General features: G+C 36.2%; 1 protein-coding gene across 16 annotated transcripts in view; it reads right to left on the bottom strand.

Annotated features, from left to right (window-relative positions):
* Positions 1-23144, bottom strand: part of DMD (dystrophin) — a 2843071-nt gene that overhangs the window by 1543563 nt on the left and 1276364 nt on the right. For all 16 annotated transcript variants that reach the window (XM_079909736.1, XM_079909735.1, XM_079909718.1 and 13 more), the window contains 2 exons: positions 10265-10453; positions 9172-9353 (listed from right to left, as the gene is read on the bottom strand). In XM_079909736.1, the coding sequence (XP_079765862.1) occupies positions 9172-9353; positions 10265-10453 (371 nt within the window). The remainder of the gene's footprint in view (positions 1-9171; positions 9354-10264; positions 10454-23144) is intronic.

The raw sequence follows: 23144 nt of genomic DNA, 5'->3' as shown, positions 1-23144 counted from the left end.
ATACACGACAAGACCCCTACGTGTATTTCAACCCCATCTCATACTTCAGCTATCTAATCTTCCCTCCTGCAACTCTCCAGCTATGCTGGCCTTTTGGTTCCTCTATCAAGCCAGACTGTCCCTATTTTAGGGCTTTTGCATTGGCTGTTGCCTCTGTCTGAAGTGTACTTCCTCCTGATCTGTATATGGTGGTTCCTTCTTGTCATTCAAATTTCAAATTAAATGGCACCGCCCCAGAAATAACATTCTGGGTCACAAAGGCTAAGTTAGCCCCTCAAACTCAAACTCTATCACATTACGTTTTAATCTCTTCAAAAAACGTATTCCTATCTGATATTTTTTGTGTATATGTGTGTGTGTGCGTGTGTGTGTGTGTGTGTGTGTGTGTGTGTGTTTTAATTTTACTGGATGTCAGACTCTCTAGAGCTTCTGGAACCTTGCCTCTTGTGTTCATTACTGTATCCCCAATGCCTTGAAATGTAACTGATATTTTGAGGCAGTCCATTAATATTTATTAATATTTGTGTGTATAGAGATACAGATGTAAATAGTATTATATACATATACACACACTATTACATATATAGTGTTTATATATATCACAATGACTATATATTGAATGTAATTTGATTACTGCTCATAGATATGTTGGTAGATAACTTATAACTTACAAGTGTAAATATTCATAGATTTTAGTTATCAGTTTATCTGTATTCCCAGGCAATTTTTTTACTTTTGTGATAAGACAACTTAAGAATTCTAGCTGTCTTTGGTTATATCTCATAGGCCTAGAGAAACCTTAATTATCATTCCTCTCACCCTAACTCTATGCTTAGGCAGGGGTAATGGCTTCTGACTGGGTCTACCCATATCCTATCTTTCTTTGTGGGAGCAAGTTGAAAGGTGCGGACTAATCTATTTTTTGTCTGTTAGCAATTTACTATGCCTTCCTACTCCTAAGTAGTCATATGTTTGGAAACAATATGTAATGCTCCAAATTGAAGCTAATCATCAACATGGCCATGATAGCAGAAACCGAACAGGTAGCAATGTAGTAAAGCATTAAATAAAACCTCACATTATATTTTTTTAAATACTGGCAACATCCTGTTGTTATAATCAGCTTTCGATTCCTCTAAAACAATCTATCAAAAGCCAGGTCCTCCATAGTTTGCATACTGGCTTATCTCATTTAGAATTTTATGCATGAAAACCCACAGAGTTAGTGAAAGTGGTGGGAGAAACTTACTATTATTTACAAACTCACAAGAAATTTCTGAATTTGCTTGGCTTAAAAAATCCTTTGTGTATGTGTATCTCAACAAATTGTCCAGACAAGTCTATGTGCTACAAGCAGTTCTGTATTAGTGTCTCATTTTAAAACCTCTATTATGTTTTAACAAAAGCTATGCCAGCTAAGAGGCTGCCCTTACCTTCTTGCTAATCATTCTAAAAGCTTAAATACAAACCGAAGTCCCCCAAACTTCCCTAAGGACAAACTATACTTTGATGTCAATCTTAGCTCAGTAATATTGATATTTCAGGTTTTACATCCTCCAGCAGGATGGGGGTGAGGAAATTACACATATATGTGTGTGTACATGGTCATCCATGCGTGTGTGTGTGTGTTGTCATCCATCACCTAATGGTAGATATCTCTTTAACAAGGGAATTTTTAAAAATTAACCTGTTTTTAAATGTTATAATAACAGATTAAAAACTTGGGATTTTAACTTTAGGCTGAATTCACCTTTTCTCAACTCAGTCTCAAGCTGCAATTAATTAACTGTTAGTATGAATAATTAATCCCATATTGTTAGTCCTATTGAAAAAAGAGAGTGAGGAACGATGGAGGTATTTAACCTCCAGAAGAGGATGGCAAAACAGAATGCACGAAGGAAAAGAGGGTGGTGCCACTATGGGAAAGGCAGTAAAGGAGGAGGTTTGATTTTAAAGACTTTCAAATTTTATCTGAGGTTGCTCTGTTTAAGTTGCACAAACGGGTGCAAACAAAAGTTGCAACCTGAAGAATGATGGCATATGACCACAAGTAGGAGGCTCTATATCTTATGATTTATAATAATAAATGGGTGGCATAAACTAGTTGAGTCTTGGGCATGGGGGGGAGACTTAATAGTTATAATATGGCTATTATAATTCTCACATCTAGGGTTAGTTGCAATCGTCGAAATGATCACAGCTGGGGGAAAAGTCAACATGCACAGACTACTATCTCCAGGTTTAGAACAACAATATTCGTGAAAATTCTATCTTATATATGCTTTATTTATTCTTTCAAAATACACGAGTATAAAAATGTGTTTTTCGAACTCCAGTTCGTTTCAGGACCCAGTTTGGGGAAAAAAAAAGATGCTCAGAGTCTGAAAGCTCGTGACGCAAAGCTGCTGAACGAGTACCGGGATCCGAGGGGACGTCCCCACACCTCAAGAGGCAGCGAGCAGGCAGCAGCTTCAGGGAGCTCAGCAGCTGTGTGGATGAAAGGCTCTTGGTGCTGCAGCCAGGAGTGACTGCTGTGCCTCTGAGGTGAGAGAGCCAACTTCAGGACACTGGTCAACAAGAGACCTCCCAGCTCCACGTAATATCAAACGGCAAAAATCTCCCAGAGATCTCCATCTCAACACCAACACCCAGCTTCACTCAACGACCAGCAAGCTACAGTGCTGGACACCCTATGCCAAACGACTAGCAAAACAGGAACACAACCCCACCCATTAGCAGAGAGGCTGCCTAAAATCATAATAAGGCCACAGACACCCCAAAACACACCACCAGACGTGGACCTGCCCACCTGAAAGATTCAGCCTCATCCACCAGAACACAGACACTAGTCCCCTCCACCAGGAAGCCTACACAACCCACTGAACCAACCTTAGCCACTGGAGACAGACACCAAAAACAACGGGAACTACGAAACTGCAGCCTGCAAAAAGGAGACCCCAAACACAGTAAGATAAGCAAAATGAGAAGACAGAAAAGCACACAGCAGATGAAGGAGCAAGATAAAAACCTACCAGACCTAACAAATGAAGAAGAAATAGGCAGTCTACCTGAAAAAGAATTCAGAATAATGATAGTAAAGATGATCCAAAATCTTGGAAGTAGAATAGAGAAAATGCAAGAAACATTTAACAAGGACCTAGAAGAACTAAAGAGGAAACAATCAAAGATGAAAAACACAATAAATGAAATTTAAAATACTCTAGAAGGGATCAATAGCAGAATAACTGAGGCAGAAGAATGGATAAGTGACCTGGAAGATAAAATAGTGGAAATAACTACTGCAGAGCAGAATAAAGAAAAAAGAATGAAAAGAACTGAGGACAGTCACACAGACCTCTGGGACAACATTAAATGCACCAACATTCGAATTACAGGGGTCCCAGAAGAAGAAGAGAAAAAGAAAGGGACTGAGAAAATATCTGAAGAGATTATAGTTGAAAACTCCCCTAATATGGGAAAGGAAATAGTTAATCAAGTCCAGGAAGCACAGAGAGTCCCATACAGGATAAATCCAAGGAGAAACATGCCAAGACACATATTAATCAAACTGTCAAAAATTAAATACAAAGAAAACATATTAAAAGCAGCAAGGGAAAAACAACAAGTAACACACAAGGAAATCCCCATTAAGGTTAACAGCTAATCTTTCAGCAGAAACTCTGCAAGCCAGAAGGGACTGGCAGGACATATTTAAAGTGATGAAGGAGAAAAACCTACAACCAAAATTACTCTACCCAGTAAGGATCTCATTCAGATTTGATGGAGAAATTAAAACCTTTACAGACAAGCAAAAGCTGAGAGAGTTCAGCACCACCAAACCAGCTTTACAACAAATGCTAAAGGAACTTCTCTAGGCAAGAAACACAAGAGAAGGAAAAGACCTACAATAACAAACCCAAAACAATTAAGAAAATGGGAATAGGAACGTACATATCCATAACTACCCTAAATATAAATGGATTAAATGCTCCCACCAAAAGACACAGACGGGCTGAATGGATATAAAAGCAAGACCCATATATATGCTGTGTACAAGAGACACACTTCAGACCTAGGGACACATAAAGACTGAAAGTGAGGGGATGGAAAAAGATATTCCATGCAAATAGAAACCAAAAGAAAGCTGGAGTAGCAATTCTCATATCAGACAAAATAGACTTTAAAATAAAGACTACTACAAGAGACAAAGAAGGACACTACATATGATCAAGGGATCAATCCAACAAGAAGATATAACAATTGTAAATATTTATGCACCCAACACAGGAGCACCTCAATACATAAGGCAAATAGTAACAGTCATAAAAGGGGACACAGGGGATTCCCTGGTGGCGCAGTGGTTAAGAGTCCGCCTGCTGATGCAGGGGACACGGGTTCATACTCTGGTCCAGGAGGATCCCACATGCCGTGGAGCGGCTGGGCTCATGAGCCATGGCCGCTGAGCCTGCGCATCCAGAGCCTGTGCTCCGCAACGGGAGAGGGTACAGCACTGAGAGGCACACGTACCACAAAAAAAAAATTAAAAAAACGGGGGAAATCGACAGTAACAAATTCATAGTAGGGGACTTTAACACCCCACTTGCACCAATGGACAGATCATCCAAAATGAAAATAAATAAGGAAACACAAGCTTTAAATGATACATTAAATAAGATGGACTTAATTGATATTTATAGGACATTCCATCCAAAAACCAAAGAATACACATTTTTCTCAAGTGCTCATGGAATATTCTCCAGGATAGATCATATCGTGGATCACAAATCAAGCCTTGGTAAATTTAAGAAAATTGACATCGTATCAAGTATCTTTTCTGACCTCAACTCTGTGAGACTATATATCAATTACAGGAAAAGATCTGTAAAAAATACATGGAGGCTAAACAATACACTACTTACTAACGAAGTGATCACTGAAGAAATCAAAGAAGAAATCAAAAAATACCTAGAAACAAATGATAATGGAGACACAACGACCCAAAACCTATGGGATGCAGCAAAAGCAGTTCTAAGAAGGAAGTTTATGACAATACAATCCTACCTTAAGAAACAGGAAACATCTCGAATAAACAACCTAACTTTGTACCTAAAGCAATTAGAGAAAGAAGACCAAAACAACCCCAAAGTTAGCAGAAGGAAAGAAATCATAAAGATCAGATCAGAAATAAGTGAAAAAGAAATGAAGGAAACGATAGCAAAGATCAATAAAACTAAAAGCTGGTTCTTTGAGAAGATAAACAAAATAGATAAACCATTAGCCAGACTCATCAAGAAAAAAAGGGAGAAGACTCAAATCAATAGAATTAGAAATGAAAAAGGAGAAGTAACAACTGACACTACAGAAATACAAAAGATCATGAGAGATTACTACAAGCAACTCTATGCCAATAAGATGGACAACCTGGAAGAAATGGACAAATTCTTAGAAAAGCACAACCTACCAAGACTGAATCAGGAAGAAATAGAAAATATGAACAGACCAATCACAAGCACTGAAATTGAAACTGTGATTAAAAATCTTCCAACAAACAAAAGCCCAGGACCAGATGGCTTCACAGGCGAATTCTATCAAACATTTAGAGAAGAGCTAACACCTATCCTTCTCAAACTCTCCCAAAATATAGCAGAGGGAGGAACACTCCCAAACTCATTCAATGAGGCCAACAACACCCTGATACCAAAACCAGACAATGATGTCACAAAGAAAGAAAACTACAGGCCAATATCACTGATGAACATAGATGCAAAAATCCTGAACAAAATACTAGCAAACAGAATCCAACATCATATTAAAAGGATCATACACCGTGATCAAGTGCGGTTTATCCAAGAAATGCAAGGATTCTTCAATATACACAAATCAATCAACGTGATACACCATGATAACAAATGGAAGGAGAAAAACCAGACGATCATCTCAATAGATGCAGAGAAAGCTTCTGACAAAATTCAACACCCATTTATGATAAAAACCCTGCAGAAAGTAGGCATACAGGCAACTTTCCTCAACATAATAAAGGCCATATATGACAAACCCACAGCCAACATCATCCTCAATGGTGAAAAACTGAAACCATTTCCACTAAGATCAGGAACAAGACAAGGTTGCCCACTCTCACCACTCTTATTCAACATAGTTTTGGAAGTTTTAGCCACAGCAATCACAGAAGAAAAGGAAATAAAAGGAATCCAAATTGGAAAAGAAGAAGTAAAGCTGTCACTGTTTGCACATGGCATGATACTATACATAGAGAATCCTAAAGATGCTACCAGAAAACTACTAGAGCTAATCAATGAATTTGGTAAAGTAGCAGGATACAAAATTAATGCACAGAAATCTCTGGCATTCCTATACACTAATGATGAAAAATATGAAAATGAAATTAAGAAAACACTTCCATTTACCACTGCAACAAAAAGAATAAAGTATCTAGGAATAAACCTACCTAAGGAGACAAAAGACCTGTATGCAGAAAATTATAAGACACTGATGAAAGAAATTAAAGTAGATACAAACAGATGGAGAGATATACCATGTTCTTGGATTGGAAGAATCAACATTGTGAAAATGACTCTACTACCCAAAGCAATCTACAGATTCAATGCAATCCCTATCAAATTACCAAAGGCATTTTTCACAGAACTAGAACAAAAAACTTCACAATTTGTATGGAAGCACAAAAGACCCCGAATAGCCAAAGCAATCTTGAGAAAGATAAACGGAGCTGGAAGAATCAGGCTCCCTGACTTCAGACTATACTACAAAGCTACAGTAATCAAGACACTATGGTACTGGCACAAAAACAGAACGATAGATCAATGGAACAGGATAGAAAGCCCAGAGATAAACCCACGCACATATGGTCACCTTATCTTTGATAAAGGAGGCAGCAATGTACAGTGGAGAAAGGACAGCCTCTTCAATAAGTGGTCCTGGGAAAACTGGACAGGTACATGTAAAAGAATGAGATTAGAACACTCCCTAGCACCATACACAAAAATAAGCTCAAAATGGATTAAAGACCTAAATGTAAGGCCAGAAACTATCAAACTCTTAGAGGAAAACATAGGCAGGACACTCTATGAGATAAATCACAGCAAGATCCTTTTTGACCCACCTCCTAGAGAAATGGAAATAAAAACAAAAATAAACAAATGGCACCTAATGAAACTTCAAAGCTTTTGCACAGCAAAGGAAACCATAAACAAGACCAAAAGACAACCCTCAGAATGAGAGAAAATATTTGCAAATGAAGTAGTTGACAAAAGATTAATCTCCAAAATTCACAAGCAGCTCATGCAGCTCAATAACAAAAAAACAAATAACCTAATCCAAAAATGGGCATAAACCTAAACAGACATTTCTCCAAAGAAAATATACAGACTGCCAACAAACACATGAAAGAATGCTCAACATCATTAATCATTAGAGAAATGCAAATCAAAACTACAATGAGATATCATCTCACAGCGGTCAGAATGGCCATCATCAAAAAATCTAGAAACAATAAATGCTGGAGAGGGTGTGGAGAAAAGGGAACACTCTTGCACTGCTGGTGGGAATGTGAATTAGTACAGCCACTATGGAGAACAGTATGGAGGTTCCTTAAAAAACTACAAATAGAACTACCATATGACCCAGCAATCCCACTACTGGGCATATACCCTGAGAAAACCATAATTCAAAAAGTGTCATGTATCAAAATGTTCATTGCAGCTCTATTTACAATACCCAGGACATGGAAGCAACCTAAGTGTCCATCATCGGATGAATGGATAAAGAAGATGTGGCACATATATACAATGGAATATTACTGAGCCATAAAAAGAAACAAAATTGAGTTATTTTTAGTGAGATGGATGGACCTAGAATCTGTCATACCGAGTGAAGTAAGTCAGAAAGAGAAAGACAAATACCGTATGCTAACACATATATATGGAATCTAAGAAAAAAAAATGTCATGAAGAACCTAGGTGTAAGACACAGACCTACTAGAGAACGGACTTGAGGATACGGGGAGGGGGAAGGGTAAGCTGGACGAAGTGAGAGACTGGCATGGACATATATACACTACCAAATGTAAAACAGATAGCTAGTGGGAAGCAGCCGCAGAGCACAGGGAGATCAGCTCGGTGCTCTGTGACCGCCTGGAGGGGTGGGATAGGAGGGAGACGCAAGAGGGAAGAGATATGGGAACATATGTATATGTATAACTGAGTTACTTTGTTATAAAGCAGAAACTAACACACCATTGTAACACAATTATACTCCAATAAAGATGTTAAAAAAAATGTGTTTTTCCCCTCCCTATTGTCACACTATAATTTAGTACTGGAATAACAATCCTTCGAGCATATCTAATGAGTTTCTTTGGTCGTATTTTAAAGGTTTTAATCTTCATAAATAATAGCTTAGTAAACTTAAGGCTCTTGGACAATTTCTTTAGCTTAATGTATTCAAATCCACAGTTGGCACTTCATTTCTTTTCATTTAAAAATAAATCTATCTTGTCTCAATAGGCTCTACATGAATACACACACCTAACAATGTAAATCAAAGCACCACATTCAAAATGATGAGATCTACTTGTTACCTTTATAAGAAATATGTCATTTTCAGAAATGTCTCAAAAATTCTTTTTTGATTAAGTCAATATATATTTTTAAGATAATTCACAATCATGCAAATACTTGAAGAAGGATTTCCAAACACAGGAGAAACTTTTTTCAAGAGGATTTCCATAAACATATGAAAAATATTTTAAGAGCTTTTCCTTCAGAAGAGAAGTTTCCTGTCAACTGTACCTAATATGCGATTTTATGTGCATGATTTCCTGTGTAAACTTCACGTCTTCTATATTCACATTTTAATTTCTGGAGAAAACTTGGAAAATATTAACTATGACAACAACTTTAGGAACCTTTAAAGTATAGTTCTGTAGATAGTGGTTCTTCTCTCCAATATCTCCACTTCGATTACAAAAGTGAAAACCAAACTATAACAGACATGAAAATCTAACCAAAATGCCCCCTGAGGAAGAGCTGCATACTTTAGGAAAGAACTGAGAATCCTAACTTAAAGAAGAAACTGCATCAAAATAATAGTAAGATTCTAAAACTTGCTACTATTAGAAATTAGAAACAGACTTACTTGCTTTGTTTTTCCATGCTAGCTACCCTGAGGCATTCCCATCTTGAATTTAGCAGATTCATTTGTTCTTGAACTTCAGTTTCTTCATCTTCTGATAACTTCCCTGTCCCAATCAGCTGACTTCCCAATTGGAGAACATTGCCAACCCGTCCCTGATGGGATGTCAAATCCATCATATACCCCTGAGAAAGAAAGAAGTTGATAAGAGTTGACACTGTAGGGAAATCATTATGGTTTTGAATCTTTTTTTTTCCTTTTTTTGCTATTTTAAATTTGTAGCCTATTTAAACTTTATTCCCAGTAAAAGTATTTTAATTTTTAAGAAAACTTAATACTGTTTTTAGTAAGAATTAAGGAAAATTACTAGCTTAGGTCAACTTCTGCAGAAGCAGACCCTGAGATCAGGACTTATGTGCTAGTGATTTATTAAGGAGGAGATCTCAGGAGAGATCTACAAGGGAGCCAAAGAAGCAGGAAACAGGACTGGGGAGGGGAGGAAGCCAAGTAAGTGTGTCATCTCAGGAAAAGTCTCCCACTGAGGGTAGTTCAGTCTGATACCCCACAGGTACTCTGGAGTGTAAGTTCTATCTCAGCATTGACCTTGACCCAAGAGAAGGGAGTTGGCCTTTCATATTCCTATATGAGTCTTTGGCAGAATCTAATCTCAGCATCTTCAAGTGTTATTCTCCAAAGGACAACTTCCAAAGCTGGCTACTGGAATGCCAAACACATGAACGTTTATTTTGTTTCCTTCTCAAAATAAACACTAAATTATCAAAATACAAGGATCTTATAGAGTAACTGAGGAAAACAGAGAGACTTATCATAAGTCATATGCCTTATTTCATTAATCAATGTTTTTTTTTTTTAAATATTTATTTATTTGGCTGCACTAAGTCTTAGCTGTGGCTCGGAGGATCATTTTCAGTTGCGGCATGCAGGATCTTTGGTTGCGGCATGTGATCTCTTAGTTGCGGCATGCGATCTCTCAGTTGCAGCATGTGGGATCTAGTACCCTGACTAGGGATCGAACCCGGGAGTCTTAGCCACTGGACCACCAGGGAAATCCCTATTAATCGACGTTTTGCTTTACCTCATGAGTATGAAATTGTTCTTTCACTTCTTCTACATCATTAGAAATCTCTCCTTGTGCTTGCAATGTGTCCTCAGCTGAAAGAAGCCATGAGAGTACTTCTTCTAAAGCTGTCTGGTAACTGTCCAGGTTTACTTCAGTCTCCATCAATGAACTGCCAAGTGACTTGTCTTCAGGAGCTTCCAAACGCTGAACAATAAAACAAATTGGGTGTTATACAATTAGTATCTTGGCAGACTGTTCCAGTATATTAAATGATAAATCAAATGAAATATTTAAAATGCTAGAAATGTCCACTTGCATTATCAGAGACATGAACAGCAGAAACATACAATAACGAGCCTGCATTTTAACATTCTCACAAATATACACACAAATTCTCAAATGGCAGTTGGAATCCACTTCAAATTAATATTTTATTAAAGCTCTTCTAGATTACTATAAAGAGTGAATTAGTACATCATCTCTTCATGTTGTATTTTAAATGCCATGGATTTTCATCCATAGGTAAATTTTTTTAGTTCATATTTTCAATCCTTTACATATACATTATTGGTATTATATGTACATAACTTTTGCAATAACATTAAAGGAAACATCTCTTCCCAAGATCCCCTAATAAAATATTTCTAAAAATTCACAGACAAGTTATCAGTATGAAAATAAGTGGGGGAAAGGTAAAGTTTAAAAAGAAATAACCTCATTCACACATCTTAAATTTCTAACAGTATAACGACTTCTGTGAGTTTAAGCCTTTATTTCCAGAAGGCCATGGTTTAAATAACAAGACATTATCTTAGGCGAAGTATTTGCTACCAGATTTATTTAGCAGGATGTTAACTGAGATTCCCAACAGTTGTCTTGTAATTTCTCCTTGGATCCTAAAGCTGAGAACAATGGTAACAAAGTGTTCATAATTCTAAAGAGAAGATCCAGGCCACCTATGAAGGAATTGCTAAGAAGGGACCACAAAACTGTCCCACCACCCTTAATCCACTGCCTAGCTCAAAGGTGTGTAAGAGGAAACAAGGAGACTGGAGAAATCTGGTGAGAAAGGATTCCCCTGGAGTGCGATGCACGTCCATACCTTCCACCACCTCAAGCCAAGTAATGGAGACCTCAAGAGAATCACCTGTAGAGCTGACGGTAGCTTCTAGGATGGAATATTGACCTCTAAACCTGGCTGTGTATTTGCAGAGATTCAGGAGCTATGGTACCAGTACTACCAAGTGATGGGAGAGAGCTCTTGGGGTAAGCTATGTGCGTGCTGCTTTAACCTGAAGGCAATTATCAACAGCAAAAATTTGAACAAATAAGAAAATATGCATAAATTTTTCTTTAGGCCAACTGCACTCATGGCAGGTTGCTGGGCTTTAGAAATCCTGACAAGGCCCACACTCAAGAGGGTTTCCTGCTGAGGTAAGGGACACAGGCAAATAGTTGAAGTAGTCACAGCAAAAATATTGGAGAAATATTTGGAGAGAAATCTTCTGAACACCCTATAAAGAGAGCAAGCAAACACTGGGCCCTAACAAACAGGATTTTACAAAGGAAACAAACGGCATTGTAAAACAATCAGAAACTACTTGGGGCGGGGGGGTGTGGGGGGCTGTGGGGGTTGGGGCAGGGTTCAGGACCTTGCCTAGAGAAAAATTCATCCTTTTGATGGTTCTTCCCTGCCATGCCTGCCTTGAATTTCCGTCCCCAGCAATTCTGGGCCTTATCCCACTGAGCTGCTAGCACCAACTTAACTGTGCTCTTCTGATAAATGCTCCAATTTTGAAACTTTAATATGATAAATTTCTCTATTAAGTCCTTTAGGATGAAAAAGCATAGTGGCAGTCTTTGGTGTAATATTTTCATCAAATGATGCACTCTTAATCTATTTCTAGAGAACTGGCAGAAATAATGTCATCCTGTTAAGTCAAAATCACCCAACTCCAGTATCTCAAACAGAGCATAAATGCCCCAAGAGGGCTAGTTGCACTGGCCCTTCCCAAGGTCAAGGCAAGTTCTGAAGGGCTGAGGGGTTAGAACAAGTTTCATGGTGTATCCCTTCTCTCTAACCCTAAATACTACAAATAATAAGCATAAAAGTCATCATTAAGAGGAAAAAAGTCACAAAAACGTAGCCTGGGAGATGTGTGTAGACAGAACCAGCTTCATGGTTGGGCAACCTGAGCAGTTTTACAGTGCCCAAGACTCAGAACGACCCCTTGCTTGTTTTATCTGCTTTTTGACATTGCCGTCTTAAAATTCTTAATAATTTTATCTTTGAACTTGGATTTTGTAAGTGAAGTCCAATGGGGTGATGAAGTATGCATGTGAGCAGAGGAGATAAGTACAATAGGTGTGTTTGTCCCATTTGCATATAGTGTTTCTGATGTCCCATGAGCCTAGATTTCTGGTGGACCCATGACATGTGGGAGTTGAGCAGACTCAAAGTGAGCGGAAGGTAACTATGACTGAATGAGAGGGGCACTGACAGCCCCAGTAAGTCATGCTGCATGGGAACTTGCTTCCAATGCAGAAAGAAGGCAATCCTAAGAAAACATGAACAATCAAAGAACCCTATCATATCCTTTCTTACTCTTATTTCTTTCCTGTATTAGCCAACCATTTATGCTGAAACTGATGACAGAGAAAGAAAGGGAAAGATAGGGCAAGATGGTTCCTTTCCTTTCACTCCTTCCTTAACTCATCAGTAAGCTGAAGGCACAGGACATGGGTAGAACTTACACCTATCAAGAAGTGAAATAAAAACAGCTTAGTTGTACAATGTTTCCATGTTAAGAATGAAATACATATGCATGCACAAGCTCTGAAATACAAATTGTGCGATGCTGGTGATTCTCCTTGAGTTAAAAGATCTTACATTTGCATTTACAACTGCAGTTGCACAATATAACAATGGGCAGTAAAACTCATGCTGATACTTTAAAATTTTAATTTTCTTTATTCAGTATGTCAAATAGCAAATAAACACGGTGGCAAGTTGAGAGAAAGACCATAGAATTAAGTAAACAGCTTTATATTTTAGTAATTTTAATAGCACTTTCCTTCCTGCAGTTTTGAACAAGGGGCTCCGTATTTCATTTTTCACTGGGCTGTACAAATTGCTAGCCAGCCCTGTATGTAGGTGGAAAAAAAGTACAGTCCACTCCTGGATATTTTGCCTTCCCTGGGTTATGGGTGAGAAGAGATGGGACATTTATTATGTACAATAAAAAGTGGTTATAAAACCCAGGGCTTTGGAGGCAAACAATCAGTGTTTGAATCTTGTCACCCTGGTAAAGTTACTTAGCCCCATCATTAGTCTTAGCTTCCTCCTATGTAAAATGAGAACAATAATACTTTCCTAAGATTGCCGTAAGAATTAAAGGAGAGTATATAAAGTGTTCGGCAGAATACCTGATCTTGTGCAAGAACCCAATACAGTAGGCGATAGCTATTAATTATTATTCGATTCTTCTACACATAAGAACCATTTTGAAACACAACCTGCTCCAAGGTTACCTTCTTAAGTCACTGTCCAGATTTCAAGGGCCAGATAATTCCTATAGAAAAAATGACCCAGGAAACTTCTAAGAGCAAGCATCAATTAAATCAAACCTTTTTGAACCTGAACCTCAATCTAGTTCCTATTTAAAAGTTCTAAAAATTATTAACAATCTTGAGTTCAAATAATCTTTTGCAAATGATAAATTGTAAACAACACTATTACTCAAGTAACACAATACTATATTTTACAACTGTACAATTTGGATTAAAAAAGTAAACAGATCATGACTTACTGCTATTTACAGAGGCTTGAATTTTCGGAGAAAATTTTAGAAGGCAAATCTTTATACTTTAGGACATGCTGTCTAGCACTCATAAATTCTGAATCTAAAAGTTTTGTCTGAGGATGTTCATAAAACAAAAACTTTGCAAAGACAGCTATATTAAAGGTAAATTCAAACATGAATAAGCTATGTAAAATTACATAAGTAACTCAATTAATCATTATTTATATCCATAAATCAGCTCTACATATATACATGATTATGGTCAAAATTGTCAGCTAGACTCTGAGTCATTTTTTCTCTGTCTAGACCACTGTTTTTCAAATTTGTAAGTCATGATCCATCAATGATTCATGAAATCATTTTAGTGGGTCATGACCAGGAATATTCTATTTAAAATTAAACAGAATAAAAATACCAGTCTGTGTAATTTATATTAAGGACTAGATTATTTAGTGAATTTTTGTTTCAGATATGTATATATATGTGTGTGTCTATGTATAAATGTATATGTATATATGTTCCGGATCAAGATGAAAAAAAAATTTATAGCTCATGGAACAAAACTGGAAATGGTTCTAGAATTTCAGGTAAACCCATGAAAGAAGAAATTTGCTTGAATTCCCCATTTGCACATTTGCAATAAAACCCTTGGAAAAACACATATTATTTTTATTTATTTATTTTTTTGTCCATCTTTGAAAGAGAATTTGGAAACAAACAAGGACACATAGGCTTATGCTTCTGGTTTTAGTTTCCCAAAATATGTATTCATTGTCATAGTATTACATATTTCACTTTAGCTTGTCACTAGTTCATACATATTATGGCAAAGAAAATTTTCTAGGGAACTTGATCTTTGCTTCTTATAGAAAAAGATCTATGCATAAGAAAGAGACACCAATCATTTCATGAATGGAGATGCTAGGATCAACTGGAAATAATTGTTTTCCTATGCTTTGATCTTATTTTAATTTCTGTCTTTATAAAAGTAGTTTATGTTTGCAGTACATTGGGCAAATAATGATTCAGATGAGAGGCATAACAACGGATGGATGAAACAATTCTGGTTGTTTTCAAAATTAAGAACACTAAAATTTATTCAACATTACCCACATACTTCAAAGGCTTAATTACTACCCTTTTGCACGAAGAATTACTAGATATTGTCACCTGTGTTCCTTGAAGATGTTGCTAATGCATAAAGGTGAAGGAGTAGACAGCAGAAGAGTAAAGTAATGGGGGAAGACAAATAAGTATATGTGTTAGTCCTGCAATGTCCAGGACAAATGTCTGGAAACTCATCTCTAGTAATAGAAATTGACATAATAAAACAGAGAGTGATAGGCTTGACACGACTCCATACATAAATATTTTTTAAAAACCAGTTTACTATCTAGCTGACCTGGGATAAGTTATTCAACCTCTCTGTGTCTCAGTTTCCCCATCTGTAAAACAAAGAAAATAATAATATATCTCCATAGGACTGTTGAAAACATTATATGTAATGATGCATATAAAATGCTAAGCACATTCTAGTTTCCAAGAAATGCTTTGCAACGCCTGTACTTGGGGACCAATGTTCGCTGAAATGGCAAACGATTTTTATGAGGAAACACAGTTGAATGAGCTGTGTGTATTTTTAGAAGCATGACTTTGGCAATTCAAACTGAGATAAGTCATCAAATGGCAACACATAGGTAGTGAAACCAGCAATCCAGCAAACCACAAAGCTCTTAGAAAAATAGCTGGGACGTTTCCAGAGGGCACAATCTATCGCTGAGTACTTTTATATTTCTGTTGAAACTGATCTATTTTGGCAACTTCCTCAAATTTAACCTTAAAATGTGATATGAGTTTTAACCTGGATAAAAACAGTTTTACTGTTCTTGAATGTATAAATGCTTCAAGAATTTTTGAAAGTTTTGTCACTTACCTCCTTTAAATGTGTCACACTTCTTTTTTACACAGTGTAAGACAATGCACGGATGGTGAATTTTTGGGTGTATTCTATAATCTTTATCCTTCAGTGAAAGATTATTTGAAAGCTAAAGGATCATGGAGGGATAACCAAGTGGTTCTTTTACTAAGTAACAGAAGAACAGTTCAGAGGAACCAGGATTTATATCTGGAAACATTCTTGCCACATTTCTGCTGTTTCCTCTGAGATATAACATGTAAACCAGGGTATTATTCAAAGTATGAAAAATGATTACAGAAGTGATTTACGAGAAGTTAATCCATCATGCAACACTGTACATGGCATTCAATCTAATGATACCATTAAATAGGTAATTTTTAATATTGCTTGTGCCTGAAATTCAGTTCAAAGTTAAGCCCTAATGAGGATTTAGGAAAAATTATGGCCTGCTGTATGGCAATATTAAAACAACCATCACAACAACAACGACTACATCTCTAATAGCAATAACAACAGCTGCCATTATTTATTGGGCACTTTGTGTCAGTCAATTTGCTAAGCACTTAACGTGCATTATATCATTTTTCACCACAACAGTTCAAGATGACAGAAAATAGTAGGATGAGGAAACGGGAACAGAAAAATTAAATAACATGCCAAAGGTCACAAAGGTAACTGGCTGATCTGGTATTTAAAACCAGGTTGCTTGGATTCTAAAACACACATCCTTATCTGTTCTCTTCAAGGAAAGAGATCCTTTGTTTAAGGCCTTTTTGACATTTATAAGGGAAATGCAAATGATATTAAGCCCTGGGAAGACTCTAGATAGATTTCATTAACAGCCACAAATTCTGCCCTCTGCCTCAAGCCAAGTAATAAAAGACCAGAGCAGGCCTCTACCCTGTTGGTGCAGGTAGATTAGTCAGCTGAAGGCAACAGGCAGTTCTTCAGTTTTATCATTGGCTCCTAACAAGAGTGTGCATGCTCCAAGGTATATACTTCAGGGTCTCATTAACAATTAAAGCTCTTAATCTTAAGGTTTAGAGAACTGAGAAGAGTGTATAAAGGCTCACTGTATTTGAAAGAAATAAAAGTTGTGAAACCTTTTGACAAGTTTTTTATCTCTTGTACTAATATTTCTTTTCACATCTTAAAGTAAAAGACTCAAAAGTCAGGGTGGGCTACAAGCTGGGAGGAATCACTGCTGATTTAGGGAAGATACTATAAAAGAATTTAAGGTAAAAACAAAAAAAAACAAAAAAAAAGAATTTAAGGGTATATATGTATATATTATAAAATGAGGTGATGGAAAACATGAGTAGGAATGCAAAACAGAGTCCCAAGTGGGTCTGACGTAGAAAATACATGTCATAAAGACATATGTGTGTATTAGTTTAAAAACAAACCCTTTTATTATTATTGAAATGACTTGCTCTTTTATTTTCAACAATTTGGTTGAAAGCTGTCCAGCAAACAACATACTTTACAATTTATTTCACATTCACCTCTTCTTTTTCATTCCTAGTGACATCACCCTAAACCACTGGTTCTCAACCAGGAGCTGTTTTGCCCTCTTGGGGACAATATCTGGAGGCAGTTCTGATCGTCACTGCTGGGGGTAGAGGGTGCAACTGACATCTAGGACATCCAGCGGGTAGACGCCAGGAATGCTGCTAAACATTCTACACTGCACAGCTCAACAGCAGCATAAGTACTACCACCACCCACTCCCCCTCCACAAAAAAATGATCAGGCCCCAAATGTCAAGAGTGACACTTTGAGAAACTCTGTGCTAAAACAACACAAAAATGAGGTTAATGACATGCTCCCCAAATTGATTCCCTCTTCTCTATCTTTTGCTTGCTTCAATCCAACTTGAGCATAGCTGCCACATTTATAACGGGTATTTTACTCTTACATGCAATAAACTTCAGTGATTTTACTCTTAGAATACAGTCCCAAATTCATACCCTAACATGTAGTGGTCTCAGATGTTTTCCTCTATTCTCTCTCTCACAGCTTTGGAAACCTACAAATAATCAATTTTCATCTTTCACCTTCCTATTTGTTTATTTCTCTGCTACCAACATATTAAAACAAAAACAACAACAAAAATACTTTTCCAAACATATTTAAATATTCGCCTTTAAGTTCCAGCTCAAATCTCATCTCCTGTATGACTCTTCCTGAATCTTACAATATTGCTCTTCAACTTTGTAAAGTGTTCATCTTTATCAAAATAACATTTGTGACTGCATATTCCACTTTTTTCTATTTTTTTTAAATTTACATCTTTATTAGAGTATAATTGCTTTACAATGGTGTGTTAGTTTCTGCTTTATAACAAAGTGAATCAGTTATATATATACATATGTCCCCATATCTCCTCCCTCTTACGTCTCCCTCCCTCCCACCCTCCCTATCCCACCCCTCTAGGTGGTCACAAAGCACGGAACTGATCTCCCAGTGCTATGTGGCTGGTTCCCACTAGCTATCTATTTTACCTTTGGTAGTGTATGTCCATGACACTCTCTCACTTTGTCACAGCTTACCCTTCCCCTTCCCCGTATCCTCAAGTCCATTCTCTAGTAGGTCTGCGTCTTTATTCCCATCTTGCCCCTAGGTTCTTCACGACCTTTTTTTTTTTCATATTCCACTTTTTTAATCACGTTGTCCCATAGCAATTTTGAGGACTGATTCAACTTAGCTGCCCTATTCACTCTGCACCCAATCTACCAGGTATTACAAAAGTTTTAGCTAAAAAATTTAATCTTCTATTATCTAAATCAGGATTTCTTGCAATATCAAATGAAAACATTTTCATATTTATAATACGGATTCAAAACCTCATGAAAACATTTCATTTATATTTTAAATGCACTTAAAATATTTCCTTTCAAGTTTCTGTGTGTAGTTGTAGAAGATTTCATAACTGACACACTTATGATGAGAATACTGTCAAATATTCATTTTCGAAATGCACTCTCCATAGCACATATTTCCTATAAAATGCAGTTCTTTTCTTAATCATTGTCGGTTAATACAGAAATTTGCCTTGAAAGGAGAGATCAAGTCTTTTTACTGCTTCTGGAAATGTCTGAGAAATGACACGGTAAGCACAGCCATTGTCCAAAACAGAAATGTTCAGCATATCTGGAACACTTATTTTTTTGAAAAAGAAAATATATACTACATTTTTTCAAATACTTTACCATGTGATAACTAGAACATTTCTGTGCAGTAAAAAGTATTCTCTGGGACACTCCGATTTTATTGCAAAATATTATAAGCATTTTACTACTTAAGATAATACAACCTGTAAACACATTTAACTGTTCACATGCATTGCAATGCATCCAGAACACCAAAGATGCCAATAAATAAGGTCCAATACCAATTCATCTGATTAAATATGTCTGACCGAGGACATCAAGGACCATATGTTATACAAAATCATCTGAAAACCTGTATATTAAAAATTAGTAAAGTTTCTTTCTTTCTTAATTTCAAATAAAGTATGCCTATGAAGAGACATCATACTATGTTCTTCTGAAACCCCAGTGGATCATCTTGTGTATCTTGTGGTTAGGTGCTCCCCACTTTGTAGACTATGCTCTAATCTATAATGCTTTTTTCATCCTCTAAACTCCTATAGAATTTATAAACACAACACAAGTATAATTCATTGAGTGTTTACTATTTGTAAGGTGTGCTGCAAGCACATCATTAAAATACCTAATTTAACCTTACAACAAAAGGAATGCCTACTGTCTACGTTTTACAGGAAGGAGACCAGATGCATAGGGGTTAGAAACTTGCCCAAGGTCACAGTTAGTAAAGAGCAGAGATGGGAGGTGAACTCAGTATCTGTCTCTCAGAAGCCTACAATTTTAACTATGTTGCCAGACATATTTTTCATAACTTAAGGAGAAGAAGCATTTCCCAGATGTAGCTATATTGGTTGAAAAATATGCATTTAAAAATCAAAAATGTAAGAATGTGCCATACTTTGAATGTAATGATTATAAGTCTCTCACACACCCCAAGAACCAATGATAGAATTCTTTGATTCACCCAGTCTCTCTCTCCCCTAGACCCTTCTGTGAATAATTTTACATGTTTATAAAAAGATTGGCTTTGGTGTACAATTTCTGTATTCTCAATAGACAACTTGCTCATATAAAGATTTTTAAATATTTACAATGGGCTTCATTAGTACAATGCCCTAAAATTTACTGGTATACTTGAATTTTTAAATCACCACATAAAATTATGGATACTATAAAATACGTAACAATATCACTGGGATATATAATCATACTTGGAACATATATCAACATCTAAAACATGCCTATTGGCATATTTCAAATTGTTTGGTCTACTTTTGAAAATAGGAAGGGAAGAAACAAAAGGAATAAAAATGCTTTCTTTGTTCACATACTGATATAATCAATACTATATTTAAAAACAAAATTTTATTTTAAAAATACTCTTGTGTAGAGTCAGTTATCATTTTCTTGATTTGTATAACCCTTGGAAATTTTCTACAAAATCACTGCTTAGTCTATAAAAAGGTATTTTTTAATATATTGGCCTTATTTCATATTACACTAGGAAGGAAACGGAATTATTTCTACACAAATTAAAACAATGAATTAAACCTAGAGTATTAAAATATGCCAGCAATTAAAAACTGTAACATGAAGATGAATTAAAAATCCTGCAAATGAGCAGAAAATGAAGGTCAAATATGTCTTTGTTCTGGGGAAACTATAAATCAGGAAAAGGAAATTCATTTAAGCCAGAAGGGAAATAGTCACAAGTATGTTTAGAATCTCCTGATATAGAAATCCTGGGAGGCAGCTCAATTTGACCTACAAAGCATTTTGGATAATCAAATTGTGCCTAGGCCTGAAGGTACACACATGATATTTGTTTAAAAGAATCGTGATTGCCTTGTAAACTTCTTTTACAATGTTATTAGCACAAGTTGCTCCACATACTTGGCCAACATTGCTTATTTCTCCCACTGTCCCAGAAGCACCACAAACTGTCAATTATCATGGGAGTAGTTTATCAGAGTATGGATTATCTGGAGCTCTTATTTCTCTTCCATTTGGCCTTTTCACAGCTCATTAGCACCTCAACAAGAAAGTTAAGGCTAAGGAAGGAAAGGCTGCCGAAATTCAAAATAATTAAATTTGCTCCTTGTCAGCAGCATATACAGCAAAACATTTAGAAATGCTAGAAAAATTAACCAAAATGGGATCCACAAAGATATTTAAGGTATACAGTGGCAATTTGCCTTGACTGATTTTTTCCAACTGTATTGTCTGAAATATTGACTAAATTGACTGGAGGTTTTGGCATCCTACAGGATTCAAAGCCTTTTGTTTTTAGCATATAATAGGCCACCTTTAGAGATACCACTTGCCAGTGAGCAATACATAACACTCATTGCCGATATATTGACCATTTTTCAGTGTGAAGAAAAGAAATTGACAATCAGCTTTCCAAAAGAAGATTTATGACTCAATAGTTACTTAGGTAGAAAAGAGTATGCGGGGTAGACAAAACTATAAAGCTCCTTGTTTGGTTTCAGGCTTCCATGTGCATTTGATGCCACCAGCCTCCCTGACTGTCCTCTAGGGAAAGAAAACTATTTGCACTAAAGCACAATTACACCTGATGGCTAACTGAGTTTGCCTTGGGTTCTTGTGGAATCTAATAGTTTTATGACAAATACATAGGCACACATTTTTCCACAGGACAAATATCAATTTTTCTTTAGCACTGCAAATGTCTACAAAGCAAATATAGGCTAAAATAATAACGGAATCCAGTGCATGGTTCAGAAAATGTTACATAAGATAGGAAATGACATAGAAAAAATCTTTAAAATGTATAATGTATCGATATATATAAGGGTTATTGCAATGATGTAACATTATCTTTACATCATTAGAAATAAAACATATAGAAAAGATGTTTCTATTCATCACACACACGACTTCTTACGACTGACTCGCTTCCTTAACTTTCTTTATCCAATTATCACTATTTAAGGACCAGTGAAACATAGGTTTAATGAAATATAAAAGTGCTGACAATATTAATATAGACCTTCTTAATGAAACTGAACCTTCTCAGGAGGCAGCACATATCACCCAAAATACAGCATGAACAATGTATACAAATGCATAACCGAATTCATATCAAAGTTCATGAGACAACAGTTTGAATTCTAAGTCACAAATATGGTATTTTAAAAAAATCTTCATATGTAAAATCAACAGATTTAAAATTCAATGTGTTTTTCTTTTACAGGAATTATCTGATCAAGCCAAAGTGTATTTTACTGCCTCTCAGAAAAGGAATTTTTTTCAAAAGATTACCCAGAAAAGGTAGACGTGGGTATTTTTATAACTAGAATAAAAAACGCTTAATTATAATGAAATGCTTCAATCATAACCTAGAAACTATACACACACATGTATATCCTTGTTTTGGGAAGAAATAAGGAACTCAGAAAATTAAATCTCTTCTATTATCTATTCATTATAGGTAATATATCCTTAAACATGGAAATAGTAATGTTACATCCATTATTATTCTACTTTTTAATAAGTATGTAAGATATTCACAATGAATCGGTAAATCTATCTTTGTCTAGCCTTTCTAGGGACAATTGAACTAATAATACTGAAAACTTTATGATTTGTCATAAAGTTGTTATAACTGCAGACTTGCCAGGTACAGAAACAATTAGAAAAAAATTTTGTATACATTCAATACATCACACCTTTATTTATTTTGTAGAGAAGGGCTCTGAAAGCATATGAAATTCTGGCTCTACCACATATTAGTGATTCTTCAACAAATATTTATTGAGCAACTACCAAGAGCCAGGCACTGTTCTAGGCAACGACGATACAGCCATACACAAAACAGACAAAAACCCACATCTTTGTGGAACTAATCCTATTAGGGGAGGCATACTAAACAAATTAAATAAGTAAATTTGAAGCTGGTAAGTGCTATGGAGAAAAATAACGCGAGAAGAAGAAAGGGGACACTGTGGATTTAATTTAGGAAGGTCAGGGAAAATATCACTGAGTGAGCATCATTTGAGAAAAAGACTTAAAGATGCGAAAGAGAGGTAATCATGTGACTA

Source organism: Stenella coeruleoalba (genome assembly GCF_951394435.1).
Source record: "Stenella coeruleoalba genome assembly, chromosome: X".
Lineage (NCBI taxonomy): Eukaryota > Metazoa > Chordata > Mammalia > Artiodactyla > Delphinidae > Stenella > Stenella coeruleoalba.
This window is presented reverse-complemented; position numbering and strand designations above follow the sequence as displayed.